Source organism: Phyllostomus discolor, chromosome 5 (assembly GCF_004126475.2).
Source record: "Phyllostomus discolor isolate MPI-MPIP mPhyDis1 chromosome 5, mPhyDis1.pri.v3, whole genome shotgun sequence".
NCBI lineage: Eukaryota > Metazoa > Chordata > Mammalia > Chiroptera > Phyllostomidae > Phyllostomus > Phyllostomus discolor.
Genome location: NC_040907.2, coordinates 104,015,198 through 104,033,856, shown reverse-complemented (window position 1 = coordinate 104,033,856; position 18,659 = coordinate 104,015,198). Strand labels below are relative to the sequence as shown.

Genomic DNA, 18,659 nt, shown 5'->3' with positions numbered 1-18,659 from the left:
GCTATACCTCGTAAGGCACTTGGGCCTGGAGAGGAGGACAGCTTGGAAGGAAGTCTTGACATGGCCCTCTGCATCTGCTGCTGTCTTAGATGTACCACCAAAAAAAGTCCCTCTCTCCCCATTCTCATGATGATAGGAGACACTCCTGGGGAATACAGATTCGTGTGTGTGTGTGTGTGTGTGTGTGTGTGTATACAGGAGAAGGGTAAGGCCAAACATGTCAGGCCTTACTGTTCAGGCTCCAGCACAAGGCCCTCTATGATCAGACACCCTTTTAGACACCATCCCCTAGTTAGCCAGCTACACAGCTGCAGCCTACAAACTAAAAGTCCTTCTGAATCAAGATCCAGGAAGAAACCACCAGTTATTCTCTACTTCTTTGTTCCCTAAACCCACTGCCCTGTAGGCACTGGGATAAGCCTTAAGATGAACAGATCACTTGAGGCCTATATGGCCCAACTGGCTCCTCCGCCCTTTGTCCCCAGATTGAAAATGTTAGGAGCTAAGGACTAAAAGTGAAGAAAAGGAACAGCTTTGAGCACATGTTGTAATCAACAGTAGGGTAAAGTAAAGAGTCAGCCATGAGGGGCTGCTCACATGAGGTACTGCCCAGTCTCACCTCCTCTCTGGCCCAGACACCCACACAGCAGTCACTTCCTACTACATTAACAAGCCCCAGCTCCTCTCAGCCCTCTGGCTCCTGGACTCGGAGAGAAAACGGGCTGAGGTTTCCCCAAGGCTGGCCCTCCATGCTCCAGACAGGTGGGACTGTGAAAGGCAGAAGGCATTCCTAGGCTGCCTGGTTTAACAGCCTGGCTCACCTGCCACAATTCAGACCAAAACTGCTAAAAAAGAAGGTTCTGGGAGGTGTGGCTTCCCTATACCTGTCTCCCTTCCAGCTCACACTCAGAAGTGCAGTATTCTATTACTAAACTTCTATGCCTGTCTCTCCTGTGATAAAACACTGGGCTGCTCCACCTTGTTGCTTCCACAGCAGGGCAAGTGCCCAGGTTAACCCATTTCACTGCCAGTAGGCAGACTCTCACAGCCATAGAGGCCTGTGCCTAGGCTGAGGCAGAGCTGCTGCTCAAGGACAGGACACAACTTAGAAGAACCTTATCCTGCCTGTGGAGGCAGAGAACAAGCTCTCACCTCCACCTGCCCCACCTCAAGCCACACCACAGCTTTGGATTAAAGAGAGGGAGCTAATGGGCTACTACTCTGAAAAGAAGCTAAGGTCTCAGGAGTCTTCTGAACTTGATTGGACTTTGACGTGGGAATTCATGAGTGTGCACATGCCCAGAGTCGGCGACCTCAAAACCATCCTTGCAGGTGGGTGAATGGACAGAGAACAGTAAATTACCTCTTAAAGCCGCTCTAAAATCTTACTTACTAAAAGCAATTCACCTCCCCATGTCATTTCCACCTTCCTCCTACACTGTGTGGCTAGGCTTCCTAGCCGAAACTTTTGACTTCTGTTATTAAAATAAATACACGTGGTTGATTCTACCTGTTTCATTTTGCAAGTCTAGCATTTTTACACATAAGACAAACAAGGCCACACAAAGAATAAAATTCAACTCCTACAGGACAGACCATCTCACAACCAGACTAGAGAGACTGTCACCTGAGGATGTTTTAGATCAATGGTCCCCAATCTTTTTGGCGCCAGGGACAAGTTCCGTGGAAAACAATTTTTCCACCATCCGGGAAGGGGTGACAGGAGGCGGAGCTCAGGCTGTTACAGAACACACAAGGGGGGTGGGGGCCTGGGGCGATATACTATTATTGAAAGAAGGCCCCAGGTCCGTTATGTCCGCTGTTCTAGGAAAGACATCTCTCAATGCCAGAGATTTGTGAAAAGGAAAGGAAATGTTTATTTAATGCTATACAAACTTAAAGTAGTGACCTAATGTCTTTATCAAAAATCCTAAAGTCCCTTAAAAGACCCACAAACAGACACAGTCCTTCCTTCCTTCCCCCTTTGCCCAGTCCAGAGTACCGTATCTCGGGAAAGGAAATAGAAGTCCATGGCTCAGGCAGTCCTCTGATTCTTCCCAGTTAGTACTCCATCTCAACTGGGAGACCTCCCTGGGTTCCCTGCACCCTCAGCTGAGTCGCCGGGATCTCTGCTAAAACCAGGTGGTGGTTCCCCCTTCTAAAGCTGCAGGGGGGAGGGTCCCCACTCTGGCAAAAGCACGTGGTCCTCTCTCCCAGGGCCACAGGAAGGAAGAGTCTCCACTCTGTCAAGGCCGCATGGTTCTCCCTCTCTCAGGGCTGCGGGAAGGGAGAGTCCCCACTCTGTCCAGGACGCATGGTTCTCTCTCAATGGCTGCCGTGTCTGGGTTTAAATCTCCCGAGCCAATCTTCTTCTGCAGCCCCATTTCCGACTCCTCCTACACTTGGGCACACTTGCCTTCAATCTGCTGTCTTCTCCAGCTTTTCTGGTCGCCATCGTGGGTCTGGGCAGGTGTCACCCCATGTCACGGAGCCAATCTTCTCCCAGCTCCCACACAGGCACTGTAACTCAGGGGACCTGCCCCCCAGTCACATCTTGCGGGGGGGGGGGGGGGGGGGGGGGGGGGGGGGGGGGGGGGGGGGGGGGGGATCCCTTTCCATCCCCCTGGCCTTGAGCATGGCCATAGCTATTTAGCATATCTAAGTGACCAGCCAAAGGCTATAGGTATGCTAAATGACCATGCCATGGATTAGCTGCAAAACTGCCCTGCATGTTCTTGCTGTGTGTGCCCCTTCCCCCAACTCACACCTGTGGGGGAAGGGGTGAAGACATCTTAAAATCTCCTGGACACCTTAAGTTCTGGACCCCATTTCAAATGCCTATTTGGGATCCTCCCTCTGGGCTGCACCCTGTAACAAGGCGGTAACTCAAAAGAAGGTTCCCTGGCTCACCCTGCTCCTGGTTCGTACCAGGCCTCTGAATGTACTGGTCCATGTTCTGGGGGTTGGGGAATCTGTCTCAGATTCCCCAGCCGGCATTGCTCAACTCCCCGAACAGAGTTAGACCTAGGTGAGGCTCTGAATTTGGCTTCCCAGCAACAGTGCCTGCCCAACCAAACAGAAAACAGGCACGCACCAGGACTGAAACTACATACGTTTCTGATACCCTGTGCCCAAAACGGGAATAACAGCGCTAATTAAAGCCACCACAGGGGTTGACCTACCCGCCTCCCTTCTGAATCACTGAATGAAACAGGTTCAGGTGTCCACAGGCCAGGCAGCTATTTTGGTGGTCCGCACCAAGGGGAAACTACCCACCAAGGGATAAACCCCAGAGAGGCTGCTGCCGCCAACTTCTTCATCAAGCATCCACACAAGGCCAAGAGGGAGGGAGCCTTTTTAAGAGAGTCCCCATATGGAGTTGCCAAATTTGTTACCAACCCAAATGAGTTTACTGCTTGGGGTGTTCATTTCAAGAAGGAGCAGTGGTTGTTACAAGGCAGTTTTACGTACTTGCAGCAAGTAAAGGAGACAGGATTCATTTCCAAAGATCTAGTTACCAAAGAGAGGCTTAACCTTTAACATAGTGGCTCAACACATAACTCCTACACATAACCCCTAAGCACCTAAGGCCTTATCAACCAACTTCGCCCCAAGACTTTGTTTCCTTCCATGGTATCCTGCAAGGCCATTATATTACTGTTTCTGGCGCAGCAGATGGCTTCACCAGGCTGTCCATTCCGCCTGGCTCTCTACTCTGTGGACAAGTCCGCACCTCAGTAGGAGCGTTGCGACACCCAGAGGAACTACATTTCCCACAGTGCTCTGGAAAAGCTGGGCGCTGGGATCTATGAACTGAGGGTGGGTTTGTGCAGAGCCTCCTGGGAGTTGTAGTCTGGTTGGCTCTGCGGGCGCTGCTGCAAGCCGCGGTGGCCTTTGTTTGTGTGCGGGCTTGCGCGGTGGTGGTGAGTGAGGCTGCTGGCAGGTCAGTGCCCCCAGGTGAGCCAGAGCCACGCTGACAGGCGGCTGCCTGGCTCCTGCATCGCCTCCAAGGCTTGGATCAGGCCAGGCCTGCCGGCTGCGAGGAAGCTAACCGTGTGGGGAGAAGTCTGCGGCTAGAGAGAAGGGTCCCGCTGGACCGGAGGAAGAGGGAGGTGAGGGGCTTGAGGTCCAGCGCGCAGGGCGTGCCGTCAAGGGGTGGCAGTGTTCAGGACCGAGGGAGAGTTTACTCCAAGGGGTAGGGGTTCCTAGACCAGGGATCGGCAGGGCAGGACGTGTAGAAGGCCCTTCACCTTGCAGTCTGTGAACGGGTGTCGGGGCGGGGGTCGGGGATCGGGGGCAGCGGACAGGTGCATCCTGGCCCAGCGGTGAGGGTTTCAAAGGATGGAAAGAAGTTTCATTTTCTCTAGGGAGGATGAATGGGAGAAAGGACAAAGCAGATTCAGTTGTGTGGAGAATATAATCTTCCCTACCCAGAATGTCCTTATCCTGAAATTATCTATCCCCCAGGAGCTTCCGGAGACTCAGCAATCAACCTCTCTTCTCGTTCTCTCCTTTTGGGGACTCTGAAGCTTAGACCTTAAACCTACAGGTATTGTCAGAGACCCTTCACATTCATTTTATTCTCTTATTCTCCCAGGAACTACTTGATATGGAACTGTTATTAATCTATTTAGTAAGTGAGGAAGTAAAGTCAGAGCTGTTTGGTTACTTGCACAAGGTCACATAGAGGAGTGGGAAGCCAAGTCTCATGACCTAATTCTGAGCTTTCCCACAGGATAAATGGCTTTTCTGCTAGGAAAAGCAATATTTGCTATGATAAAGCCACTTTCTCCAAAATCTTCAGGAAATTAATTCCTCAGACATGTGACCTAGGGAGAAAAATAAGACAGTTTCTCTTTATTAATCAAGGAAGTTCCTGAGATACAATTGAGTTTGTTACTTGTTGAAGATCTCACAGTATGTGGAGAGATAGAGCTGTAAGTACTACCCACTTGTTCTGACCAAGCTCTATTTGCTGGATTCCCCAGGAACAGAGTCCAACTTCAGGCAGCAGATACCAGGTACTTTCCATGGACTCTTGGTGGATGTGCAGTTGTTGAGCAGTAATACCTTGAATTCCCAAATTAATGTCCTGTAACATCCTGACACTCTTAATAGGAGATTCCTTTGTAGCTTGTACTCCAAATTGGAGGTGACACCTCCAAATAAGAATTTAAAATGCCTCTTCGGGCATCACAATATGTAGCAGAATGTGGAGTTGAAAAGAAGACCAGGTGCTTCAGTTAACAAAACAAAGAATTATAGCATCACATTGCTATTTCATTAAATCAAGTGGCCAGCATTTTTTTCTTTAATATTCACTGGAGGATGTGTTTATTGACTTAAGAGAGAGAGGAGGGGAAGAGAAGAAACACATCAATGTGAGAGAGTAACAGCAATCAGTTGCTTCCTACGTGCACACCAACCAGGGATGGAACCCATAACCAGGTATGTGCCCTGACCAGGAATGGAACCCGCAACCTTTTGGTGTACAGAACAGCACTCCAACCAGCTGAGAGCTGCCTGACTAGTGTGGTGGCTAGCATTTTGATGAGACATATTAGAAGGAAATGAAGATTATATACTGAACCACTGTGTCAAGTATAAGAATGCAGCAATCAGGATCCTGAAGTAAGAAGAGAATATTCCAAAGAAAAAGTGTAGAAAAAGATAATATAGGGTAAGAGAATTCATAGGATCTAGAAGAGTAGTAAAGTCTTTCCAAACTCTGTTTTATTCTGTTTTATTTTATAAAAATTCCCACCAGCTCTGTAGTGATGAGGAACTACAGAATTATCTAGTGCTGAGGTATAGGCTTTAGATCCAGAAAATCTTGGAGTTGAATCTTTCTCCCATCTTGACTCCTTACTGGCTCTGAGAATTTGGGCAAGTTACTTACTGTAGTTGGAATGCCTTGGGCTTGGTTTTGGAGTCCAAAGTAGCTCTTCCTTATCCAAGTATTGACAAATATTTACACTTCCCTTAGAACTGTTATCCTCATATATTGAAGAGTAAGAGAGGGGAGAATCTGGATCTGGAGCCTCCTAAGAATAGTTTAAAGGTAGCATATGAAATCACTTATTCTCTCCTTATAATTTAGGGGGAATTCGAGAGGAGAGCTACAGCCATTTCCATTATAGAACCAATCATGAAGGCTGAATGTTGACTTTTATAGATTCTGAATTCCTTTGGAGGCTATCCAAAGAGCAGATGGCTAGATGGGGGAAGAAACTGGAAGATTCTAATCACATGCCAAGGCTAAGGAACAAACAGAAGTGCCCATTATCTTAGAGACCGGCCAGAAAAGACAGAGGTGTGTTTACATGTTCTCCGCTTTTCTACCTCCTGCTTCCTCCTGGGCTTGTTTGTATATGGTCATGGTACCTCTAAGATTATTTTTGCTGTTACATGTTATATGTGACTGACATTACATCAGGCCATCCAGAGTTCCTCCATTTACTCATACCCCAAACTGGAGCTCCTGTTGACTTTAAATCTTTTCATTCATCAGTTCTCATGCTCTTTTCCTGTTTTTGTTGTTCTGTTTCATTTTTGTTTGGTTGGTATTTTCCTTCCTCAGGTGCTCAAGAACAGCCTGTGGATGCATTATATGAAGAGGTGGTGATTAAGGTCATACAGCAGGAGTGGACATGTTTGGCTTTCCAACAGCTACCCTGCTGGACTGTCATGGAAGATATGCACAGAATGTAGCATTTTTCAGTGAGTGAGTCCTATCCCTGTCCTTACAGACAGTTGATCACTGTCTCTGTTCTTAGCACTAGTTGGCAGGGTAAGGAAGCAGAGGAGATATTCCTTTGATGGACTTCATCCTTCCAGGTGATAAAGGGAAACCCAGAAAGCTGGAGTCACATGTAACAGTAGACACAGCAAAAGGACAATCCTGATATGGAGGTAAACTCGAGGTAGTCTGTCAGAGAATAAATAAACAGCTTTAAATCTCAGTGCAGTCACTGAGTAAAAAAGGGTAAGGCAGAGGAACAATTAGAAAAATCTCCTTAGGATGACTCCAAGAAAACTGTTAATAGTGATAAATTGGACCCATATTTAAAGGGTAGTAGGCAGCTCAGATACAAGGCGATATTGGAAAATAATGTCAGTCATTGCATAGGAAGTGCTTGAGAATAACTTCCAAACACAAATTGATTTCAGTTCCACCATAGCATAGTAAACTGAAGTAGCATGAGTTTTAAAAAGGAAAAATTCCTTGGATCAGAATCTATGGTTGTTCTGACTTGATCTGTAGTATCAGACAAGTCACTTAATTTCCTTGTACTGCAGGGTCTTCATCTGTAAAACAGGACAATAAGCTCTACCCTCACGGCTAGTAGGAATGAGAGATAATAGGTGTAAAGTGCTCAGGATTCTACTACACATTTTCTGACATCATGGAGTTTACTCCACTGTCAGAAAAGCAGACTAGTACAGAAGAGAATTTCTCGTGAGTTTAATGAAATCTAAGTTTCAGGATTCCTCTCTTGCATTGGTCTCTGCAAAGTCCTGTTCCTACTTTTATAACTTTTTTGTAATGGAGTGCCTCCAAAATGTTAAAGATTCGGGCCCTACACAACCTGGATCCTCACCTAATTGAAGTTAGATAAAATTGCACTGAGTCTCTATGTGATCCTGTGTAGTTTTCTTAATTTTTCTGAGTCTGGAGATATTTATGTCTACCTCACAAGATTATTTGGGAGGCTAAATTAAACAATGTAGAGGCAGTACACTGCTGTGGAGCACACCTGTGTTTGAATCCCAACTCTATGCTTATCTACTGCATGACCTTTGACAACCTCCCTATGCTTTCATTTCCTTATCTGTAGCAATCTCATAAGATTGTTTTTAGGGTTAAGTTATTTATGCAAAGTTCACTGTATTATGTCTGGCATATAATAAGCACTCAACAAAGCATTGTTTATTTTTTCCCTATTCTCACTCAGCATATTGGTGCATTTTACATGACTTTCCTCTCATTTTACTAGATGTGATGACAGAGGCCCACCACAAATATGATCACTCTGAGGCCACAGGATCCTCAAACTTGGATTTCCAGAATTCTTTCAGAAGAGAGAAGCTGGAACAAAAATCCCCAGATTTTAAGGCACTGCAGGAAGATCCACCTGGAGTGAAACAGAGGGTCTATGAGTGCCAGGAATGTGGAAAATCCTTCAGGCAAAAGGGTAGTCTAACATTACATGAGAGAATCCACACTGGTCAAAAGCCCTTTGAGTGTACCCATTGTGGAAAAAGCTTCAGGGCCAAAGGCAATCTTGTTACACATCAGCGAATACACACAGGAGAGAAGCCCTATCAGTGCAAGGAGTGTGGGAAAAGCTTTAGTCAACGAGGTAGTCTGGCTGTTCATGAAAGACTCCACACTGGACAGAAACCCTATGAATGTGCTATTTGTCAGAGAAGTTTCAGGAACCAGAGTAACCTTGCTGTTCATAGAAGAGTTCACAGTGGTGAGAAGCCCTATAGGTGTGATCAGTGTGGAAAAGCCTTCAGTCAGAAAGGAAGCTTAATTGTTCACATCAGAGTCCACACAGGCCTGAAACCATATGCCTGCGTACAATGCAGGAAGAGTTTCCATACCAGGGGAAATTGTATCCTACATGGCAAAATCCACACAGGAGAGACACCATATCTATGTGGCCAATGTGGGAAAAGCTTCACTCAGAGAGGAAGTCTGGCAGTGCACCAGCGAACCTGCTCACAAAGGCTCACCCTTTAACCACATTCTTCAAAGAGAACTCTATGAATTAAGAGTACAAAATCATCTGAAATCAAGCAGCCTATCCAATTCTATGGACTGAAAGGAGACTCTCAGAAAGACCATCACTGGGTAGGACAAACTGACTTTTCTTTTTTCCAAATGAGTATGAAAAATAAATGTCTTATTTATCCTCATCATGATGATGTTTATTTTATAGTTTATTTCAGTTTATTTTGACCTAATTTCCCAAGGTACTTCCGTTAATCTAGTACACACTTAGTGTTCTGTGTGTAGCAGATACAGACTTTATATTTTTAATTCACAGCATCAGCCTTTTTAAAAAATCCTTTTATCAATCTCAAGATTTTTCTTCTCTACATACTCAAATTAATCATTTGCATTTAAGTCTGGGTAGAAATGATGAGATAAATCTAACTACTTTAATAATACTCTTATTGAATATTATGTTAGCTGGATGATACCCCCAAAAAACCTATTCTAACATATTGTCATGTCCATAGCAGAGGTTCTAGCCTTTCTTTATAAAAGAATGTTCCTTGCCCTGGCTCATGTGGCTCAGTGGATTGAGTGCCGGCCTGCAAAGCAAAGGGCCGTGGGTTCAAATCCCAGTCAGGGCACATGCCTCAGTTGTGAGCCAGGTCCCCAGTAGGGGGTGCACGAGAGGCAACCACACATTGATGTTTCTCTCGCTCTCTTTCTCCTTCCCTTCCCCTCTAAAAAGTAAGTAAATAAATAAATAAATAAATAGAATCTTTTAAAAAAAAACTATGAAAAAGAAGTTTTCTTTTTAAGCCTTCAAAGATTTGAAGTCTGCACTGTGATTTACTTCATTCCTCCAGCACTGAGATAATTTGCCTATAGCCAAAGAGCAGAAAACTGCAATATTTTGAGAATCCTAAGCCTAATATGCCCTCTACTAAACTAACTCCTTCCTGGGAGACACCATGCCATTCACACCCTTTTTGACAAAAGTAGCAGTATCTCAGGGTTGAGGTTACCTAGAAAGGACATGACTGTCCTTATCACTGAGACCAGATTTGTAGTCAATAATGAAGGTACAATCCTCTAACAATACTATTGTCTTCCTCCTACACATATAAGACAAACAAAGAAATTTGGAAGGATAATCCACTCTTAATTTTTTTTTTACCTCTAGTGGATGAAACTTGAAGGCTATTAGAAGAAATTGGTTCTGAGGAAGAATTTCCTTTTTTTTTAACCTTAGTCATCTATATAAATTTTCATGGTAAATATTGGGTTGGCCAAAGGTCTTGTCTATTTTTTTCCATAAAATAAAAGGTACATTATTCATTTTTACCGATAACTTTATTGATTTGGATATTTTCAGTATGTCAGCTATCTCCTGCTTTTGGCTTCTAATGGGTAGAGACCAGGGGTGCTGCTAAACATATTCCAATGCATAAGACACCCCCACAGCAAAGAGTCACTTGGCCAAAATGTCAAAAGTACCAAGAAACTTTGCAAACCACTTTTGACACATCCAATCAGTCAGCACCTTCTCTGTACAGTACACAAATCTTTTTCGTGTGTTTCAGTTGCATTTTTACCTTTCTTGAAATATTAAAGCATAATATACCAAAAAACGTATATCTTCTTCCATCTTCAATATTAAAATGGCTGCACAGAAATTCACCAATTTTGATGTTTTCTTTTAATGCACACTGATATGACCACTGTCATGATACAATCTAACAAAATTGTCTTGAATGAAGATCAAGATAACCAAGCACTACTAGAGCCATTATGCAGCAAAAACTAAATGAACTTTTTGGGCCAACCCAATATTTATGTAATTTTTAAAAAATGAATGATGAGGACTTTCTGTCAAGATGGTGGAATGGGGAGATACTGTGCTTGCCTCTTCACATGACCACATCAAAATTACAACTAAGTTATAGAACAGCCACTCCTGAGAAGCACCTATATGCCAGCTGAACAGAATTCCTCCAAAAATATAAAAAAGCAACTTCAAGACTGGCAAGGGCAGAGAGAGGAAACAAGCTAGTCCCAATCCCTCCTGCTATAGTTAAGGATTAGGATAGATATTTCGGGTGTGAGGGTCCCCCATCAAGGAGCAAGGGATTTTCACCCCACACTGGGCTTCCCAGCTCTGAGCACCTGAATCAAGAAGAGGAGTCCCCACAATTTCTGGTTGTGAAAAATCAGCAGGGATTCCATTTGGGTAAGACTGAAGACCACTAAGTAGACTCAGGCTTTCTTTTAAAGAACCTGAGCAAACATTCATAAAAACTAGCCCTAAGCTCCAGCAAAAGAACAGCAAAGTGACAGGGACATACAAGGAAGAACTGAATCTTCTGGCTTCAGGGTGAGGGTTATAGGGGCTTCTCTCTTCTCCAGGGCAGAAATGCTGTCTGGCACCACTATCCTTTGTTGAGCCCACCCTACACACAGCCTGGGCAGCAGAGTAGGAAGTGCTGGAAGTCACCATTGCTATTTTGTTGAGACTTTCCTACACCACCTGCAGATGAAGGCAGGCACCAAATCTGAGTCTCAACCTGGCTAACATCTCTCACTGCACCCTGATGAATCCCTAAGACACTACCCCACCCAAATCATGCACAAGCCTAAACCAATTTCAGCAGCTTTTCCACACAAGCAACCAGCCTTGGTCCATACTGCAGACATTCCTAAAATATCCCAAAGGGCCACAGAGCCCAAACAAGCAGCACCTGGCTTCAGCATGCCCAGTGCCCCTTGTGGAGCAGCCCCAATCCCAGCACAGGCGTCAGCCAGCATCAGATCATAGTACAGCCTCTCCCAGGTGCTTCCAAACCCAGCAACCCGAAATCACTTCACAGCTCTTACCAGGTGGTCCAGGGTGAGGAAGAGAAGCAGCTGAACTTAATCTGCACCAGAGCCCCTCGCAAAAGTCCCCAGCACAGGGCAAAGCAGGCGAGCAAGGAGCAGAGTAGAGTTGTCTAGCTAGAAAGGGACCTGGCCCCAGCGCTGCCTCACGGCTGTATTGTATCACAAGTGAGCTGTTTTGCATTGAACAAAGTTTCCTTGTTCACCACACCCCAAACTGGGGATTCCGGTTGCCACTGAATTGGCGCCAATGACCATCAACCATCGCAACCAGCAATATGAATAGGTGAAAAATGAAAACGGGGACTTCTGGTATCAACCATGATGTGTGACCGGAAAAGACGCCGTTCGGGCTTCCTGTCACTACCAAATCCAATAAGCAATGACAGTGATTGAATTTTTTATAGGTGCTTTATTCAGATGGCCAGCGATCCGAGAAGATGGCGGGTTCATACCCTAACAAACCATCTTGCTCTTTCTTTCCCAGCCAGACCTTTTAAAGATTTTATTTATTCATTTTCAGAGAGGGAAGGGAGGGAGAAAGAGAGAGAGAAACATCAATGTGCGGTTGCTGGGGGTCATGGCTGGCAACGCGGGCACGTACCCTGACTGGGAATCCAACCTGGGACACTTTGGTTTGCAGCCCACGCTCAATCCACTGAGCTAGCCAGTCAGGGCCAGCAGCCAGATCTTTTATAAGGGGGTTGGGGGAGGGCAAACAAGGTGTCAGCGAAAGCCTTTGAAATTCAACAGTTGCCTCCAGGGGGGAAGGGTAGTCCCTTGCTTCTTCCTGGTACAGTCTTCAGACTGAGGTGATCTCCAGCCAGTGACCCAGGAGGTCAACTGCTTAAAACTTAGGCGCCAGGATGGGCCTTATCTGTAGTTGTTGAAACAAAAACTTAACATACACATTATTTGCTAGATTTATGACTATTTACCTTAAGTTAAATTTTCCCAAGTCTTAAACCCCTATCAGATGGAGTAGCCCCATTTCTCCCAAGTCCTCCCTCCTGTAACTAAAAAATCCTAGGAAGAGTTGATTGCTGAATGGCACGTGACTGATTTCCTCAACTCCTCAGTCTCATCTCCAAAATTTCCGATTTTAAATTGCACTAGCATCCCTCTATCCCTGAGATTTAGCTCTACTTTTTTCACAATACATATGACCTTATAATACACTATACCGTTTATCAACAATTGCTTGTTTCCTTCTCTAGTATTTAACATCCAACGTGATTTTTCTTTAAGCGTCTTGAACAGTCCCTGGGCACAGCAGGCCCTCAAGTGTTTGCTAAACTAACGAACCTCAAGAGGCAGATGAGGATGCCAAGCGGCATATAGTCGGCATTTGGTCGGTTCAGAACGTTTTTACGGGTAAAGACAAAATTACGGGTGATATTTACGTTCTTCCCCTCCAGTAGTACACTAACAAAATGAAAAACACTGCAATGGGCATTCCTAAAATAATTTTTACTCGTTTGTAATTTAAAGAATAATAACGTGAATGAACTCTGGAGGAACAGTTAATATTGGACCTCCTTGCAGCTCCTTTGGAAGTCCTGGGACTACGACCGGATGTGTGAACAGCGACGTGACCCTCCCTCGGCTTTCTGGGACTTGTAGTTCGCTGTGGGCGTGGCGACACGCTAGTCGTAATCTGGGATTCTGCGCTACCAGGTATTAGATTCATGTGGGAAGTGAGCGGCGTCTGGCTGCTGGCGCCTCTCCCGAGGCGTGTAGGACGGGGGAGATGTGGGAGTTCCAGAGAGAGGCTCCGGGCTGGAGACCCGAAAGCCTGTCTGGGCGGCCATGGCAAGGCGAGCCACACCGGGGAAGTTCGTCCCAGGCCGCACCAGTGCCCCGGAGCCGCGACCGCCCTGCGTCTCAATGGGCCCTCCTCTAGCCTGAGCTCCGGCCTTGCCCCGACTGCAGGCTTCTCGGCGCCAGTGACTGGCCTTTTATCAAGGTTTTGGGTGGACGTTGACGACTGAGAGGGGCCCTTGTGATGGGCCGAGGTTTCTGTCCTCATAGCACGGTCCTCGCTAAAATGTTGCATCGGAGCTCCTGTACCCCGAAAACCAATCAGGTCGAGGAACGCGTCGCTGACATCCAAAAAATCCACCCCTGAAGGCGATACATCCAATTAGCTACCACTGCTCAACTTGAATATTTTAGAGCTGCTAGGGGCGGCAGGATGTACCCTGGTGGGAAGGGGGTGTGGCCTGTTTGAGCCTGAGCCCTGTAGAGAGAGGTGAGCGAGGTGCCACGTAGGGAGGCAGGAAAGGCACCCCAGGAGAGGAGAGGGCTACACAGAGTAGCAGGAACGGAGGGACTTTTCCTTGCAGTCTTGCAGGACTGGCTAGTCCTGCAAGGTGGACTTGATTTTGATGGCTTTTTCTCTTTTGCTAGCTCTTTCTGGACGTCTGTCCTGAGAAGAGGGAATGACCAAGTTCCAGGTGAGTTGGGGTTTCTTCTTCGAAAATGCAAGAAACCTTTCTTTCTTGGGACAAGGGAAGGACATCAGCACAATAATTGCGTGCCTATCTGATCTTTGTTCTGTGTGTCGTTTTCTCTTTATTGTCAGACATATGGGCATAGTAACATTAAAATACTAAGGGCATATTGCTGTCAGAGGATGTTGCCAGAGTCTGCACAGGCCTCTGCTGCCTTAATTTATTCTTTTGAAAATTTATTTATTTATTTATGTATTTATTAGAGAGAGGGGAAGGGAGGGAAAAAGAGAGGGAAAGAAACGTCAGTGTGAGGCAGAAACATGGAATGCTTGCCTCTCTTATAGCTGGAACAAACCCGCAACCCAGGCATGTGCCATGACCAGAATCAAACCAGCTATCCCTCGCCTTGGAAGGACAGCCAACCAACTGAACCACACCTATGAGGGCTGCTGCCTTTAAATTACACATCAGTTTCCACTGAATTACTCTGCATCCATGAACTTGGCCCACTCCCCAGAGCACTGGGCTCTGCTTTTTTATTGAAAGACTCCACATAACACCTTTGCTGGTCATCTCTATCAAAGCCTACCTTTTTCTGCTAGACACTTCATTCACATTGAAAGTCTTAAAGCTATTACATGTTCAATCCAATGATAAGTAGTCTCAGGAAAACCAACTCACTCCCAGCATGCACCTCAACCAGGCTTCATAATAGAAGTATTTGTGGTGGTTTTTGTTTGTTTTAAGAATTAAGGTCCCTAGGCACTGCCACCTCCAGATCTATTAAAAAGAGAATTTCACTCCTTTTATTTTTTTTATATCAGTTATGTTTGTACATCCATAGATTTTTTGCATTTATAGTCAAATATTTCTCTACTTGCCTTATGTGAGCATCTCTGAGCTAAATAAGATGTCCATCTTTTATGCTCTGATTGCTTTCTTTTTTTACCAACATATCTGCATGTTTAATTGGTACAATGAAATGTTAAATTACTTATTGGCACTTTTTTTTAAAAAAACAATTTTTCATTTGTCTCCATAAAACCATTTCTAGAAAGTTACCTCAAGATTGGCACTTAGAATCATAGAATGTTTTATGATTCTGTGTGTTTTTATGGAAAATGTTTTTTGTAACAGAATGTTTTATGGAAGGAGCCAGCCAGCCCCTCTCTGCCTTGGTGCCATCACTTTTACAGAAGACACATCTAATTTTGAGGGAGATAAAAAAAGGAAGCACTATGTCCTTTGTTGCAGAGAGCCCCATGTTTTCTAACACCAAGGTGTTCCTTCTCCATAGCTAAACATGTCATCACACCAGGAATTATTTGAACAAAATATCAAGCTGGATTTTAAGGGAAAAATAATTGGTTCTTAACCAAGACTACCTTTTTGCTCAGCAAATACAGTCCTCACATTCATAGACTGTGAACTCTTACAAAAACTGGTTTGTTTAGAGAACAATAAACTGCCTCAAGGTACTGAAAGCATGTCATCACTGTGCCTTGAAAAGTAATTGAAGACTTCAAAGGATATTAGCATGACTAAGACCCTGTACGTTTTCCTTCCCTCTCTTCTACCTGTTACCTGGTAAAGATTATTTATTCACTGCTGATGAAGTTTGAGATTGCTGATATTATAAATTTTAAGATTATGGTGTATATTAATAACTCTTTGAATTTAAAGAAAGGACTTCATCCCACCAATACTTGCTGAGTGTTTTTATATACCAGACATTGTCTTTGGGTCTTCTGAAAGGCAGGAGCCCCAATTTAACCCCTCCCTTCCTCCTTGACTTGGCTAAGTCACTTCACCATTTTGAACCTTAGTTTTGTCATCTGAAAATGACTGTTGAGTTTGAGGATCTCGAGGTTCTCTTTTACTTGTAGCATTTGATTATTCTTTTAAATGGAATGTGTATTTGTAAATATCATTTAGATTCTGAGTCAGTTGTGTTAGTTGCTGAGGATTTAAAGATTAGTTGAGTATGCCTCCAGTCCTTTAGAACAGCAGTCTTCAACCTTTTTGGCTCAAGGGACCATTTTCGTGGAAGATAATTTTTCTATGGACTGGGGTTTCGGGACCATTCAAGTACATTGCATTCAAGCTCACCTATTCTTGTGCAACCCGATTGGGGATGGACCCCTGCTTTAGAACCTTACATCCAATTTAGAAGATAGATTTAATAGATATACTAGCGGTATGTGAAAGATACTATGAGATGTTGGAGGAGAGGCACCTAACACATCCTTATTCTTCAGAAAGAAGATTGTTGATTGTCCTGAAACTGAAAGGAGTTCCAAAATGTATGGGAGAAATGTAAGTCAGAGCAGAAACAATATATATATAAGGGCTATTCTAGACTAACAGTATGTTTAGATGACTACAGGTAATCAATCCAGTGTGACTACAGCTCCTGTCTACCTCCTGCCTTCTGCATTACTGTTTCCTGCCCCTTGCAAAGTAAATTGTTGGATCCAGCAAGGAAGGGCTCTAGAAAGGAAGTGGAAAGGCACATGATATATGTAGTTTGAAGGAGTTTGACATTTGTTGGTGGAGTGGACTGGAGGTGGGGCAGGGGGGCAGTGGCGGTGGTGGGAGGGACAGAAAACTACTGATCCCCATCACCTTCCACTTTGGTTGGCCCTTAGGATACTGAGTACACTTTTCCAGAGTAAGCATGAGTTCCACACTTTGGGGTGACTAATAAGCTCCGCTGATAACAGGGGAGGCTATTTATTATTCAGAGTCTTTTAGTCCCAACTTTATCTTGTTTTAGCAGAACCCCTATTTTCTTTCCCTTTTTCCTTTCCCCTGTCATACTGATTCCTTTCATTTAGTCCACTGTCATACTATTTCTCATCTCTTGGAATTTTCAACCTACTACAAAGTTTATAGTCAGTCCATCAACATAACCATTCCATTCTCAGCACAGAATTCTCCTCACCACTTTGTGGGATTTTTAAAAATTGCTAAATCTGACTGTCTAATCTATGAATTGAAAAAATGGCAAAATTTGTATTTGAAGACTTGGTAAGGAGTTATTGTGGTCTAGGTAAGAAATGAGAGCCTTATCTAGGACAGTAGCAATGGGAGTAAAGACCAGTTAATACATTGGAGGGAGATTTAGGAGAGAGTACTGACAAGATCTGAAGTTATCTGAATATTTTTGAGGTAGGGATGGTGTCTTCCATAATCCAGACAACAGGGTAGAAGATGGATAAAACATAAAAGGGAAAAAAGATAACTGATGGACTTGTATCTCAGAAGGGAAAAAAGGATTTGATTTGCCGATGGAGAGGTTAGCCTTGGACAGAAAAACTTTTTTTCTCTTGAGATAAAGAAATCTGGTTTAAAGGAGTGACTAATTTGACTTCTTGATATTTACTTGGCCCTGTTGTACTGAAGGATTCATGCATTTATGTCACTCTTGGGCAACATCCTCCACTTGTCCTTATCCCACCCTCATGCAAGGATGACTTCTCTAGCTCAATCTCATCCCTCTTTCTCAGACACAGTGGAGACCTGTGACTTTGAAGAGAAACTGCCACTTGCCTTGTTAGCACCTCCACTAGTGACTAGTAGAGTAGTCAAGTCATTCCTTTTGGGGAGGGGGATACCAAAATTGGTTGTCCTTACTTTCCTGAGGAAGTAGTAGGTTGGTGCCCCTTCAGCCCCAGGCCTTAGATGTGAGTTCTTCTGAAGGTTACTAGGCACTTCCCTGGGTCAAAGTTGTTGTTCCTTTGGGATTCACTTGGCTCTCATCAGTTGTTTTGTATATTCTCTCCTGTTTTTCTGCATGTGGCCTGTAGACTGGTGGCAGCCCACAAACATTTTGTTACCACTGTGCAAAGATATAAGTGTTGCCAGTGGAAACAGGATTCTTTTGTGGAATCACAAGAAATACATTTTGGGGACCCACACATACGAGACTTGAGGCTTAGTGGTAAACCTTATTCGAGTGAAAACAGAGGACTACCCCCAGGTGCCTGATATCTTACTCACTACCAGGTGGCTCAGCTCTGTCTGGCAGCAAAACAAGTCCTGGGCCTGGTGAGCACAAGTGCCCACCAGGAGGGTCAGGATCCAGAACTGCAATACCATCAACCAGGTCTCTGTTAGGCCAGGGTCGTTCAAGAAACCAGGCAGACACAGCAAGCTAAGCAGCAAGGGTTTATAAGTGTGGGAAAAGTGGGACCAAGGGAGGTTGGGGAGCCAACCAAGGGAGGTTAAGACTGTCCTCCTGTGTTCTTGGGGTGGAGTCACAGGTGGGGTGACTGGGGTGTTAACGTCCGATTGGTCATTCTGGGCTGCTGGGCCGAGGTGTAGGGATGTCATTGGCTGGGGCTAGTCACCGTGCACCATCTCTGCTGACTGTTGTTCTTTGTACCCCTTGTTAGCCTCTGGAATGCTGGATAAGCTGACCACAATCTTAACCAAGCGTCTGTTCATCCTGGGTAGGGTTGGCAGTTTCCTAATCCTGCCTGGATCTGTCAGTCTCCGGTAGTCCAGCACAATGTTTATTCTTGGCTGTGCTTGCCTGTGTCTTATTTCCCAATCTGCATGTCTGTCACTAAGGCTCGATGGTGCTGAGCCATGTTCCAGCATGA

General features: G+C 44.8%; 2 protein-coding genes across 6 annotated transcripts in view; both read left to right on the top strand.

The window, feature by feature from the left end:
* The first annotated feature begins 3,865 nt into the window (after positions 1-3,865).
* On the top strand, positions 3,866-8,929 carry ZNF32 (zinc finger protein 32). Of its 4 annotated transcripts, XM_036026674.1 has the most exons (5): positions 3,866-4,112; positions 4,468-4,549; positions 5,348-6,313; positions 6,581-6,720; positions 7,998-8,929. In XM_036026674.1, exons 4-5 carry the CDS (start codon positions 6,651-6,653, stop codon positions 8,747-8,749), a joined length of 822 nt encoding a protein of 273 aa, XP_035882567.1. In that variant the 5' UTR covers positions 3,866-4,112; positions 4,468-4,549; positions 5,348-6,313; positions 6,581-6,650; the 3' UTR covers positions 8,750-8,929. The 4 variants fall into 4 exon arrangements, with proteins under 4 accessions (XP_035882567.1, XP_035882568.1, XP_035882570.1 ...); XM_036026675.1 differs by lacking the exon at positions 5,348-6,313; XM_036026677.1 differs by lacking the exons at positions 4,468-4,549; positions 5,348-6,313 and having other exon boundaries at positions 3,882-3,943.
* A 4,139-nt stretch (positions 8,930-13,068) lies between these two features.
* The window catches only part of ZNF239 (zinc finger protein 239), a 64,250-nt gene continuing 58,659 nt past the window's right edge, over positions 13,069-18,659 (top strand). Inside the window, exons 1-2 of one of the 2 annotated variants that reach the window (XM_036026673.1) lie at positions 13,259-13,276; positions 14,009-14,055. The gene's annotated coding sequence lies outside the window, so the exon portion shown is untranslated. Of the gene's footprint in view, positions 14,056-18,659 lie in introns of both variants that reach the window. The other variant, XM_028512748.2, reaches the window with a different exon arrangement.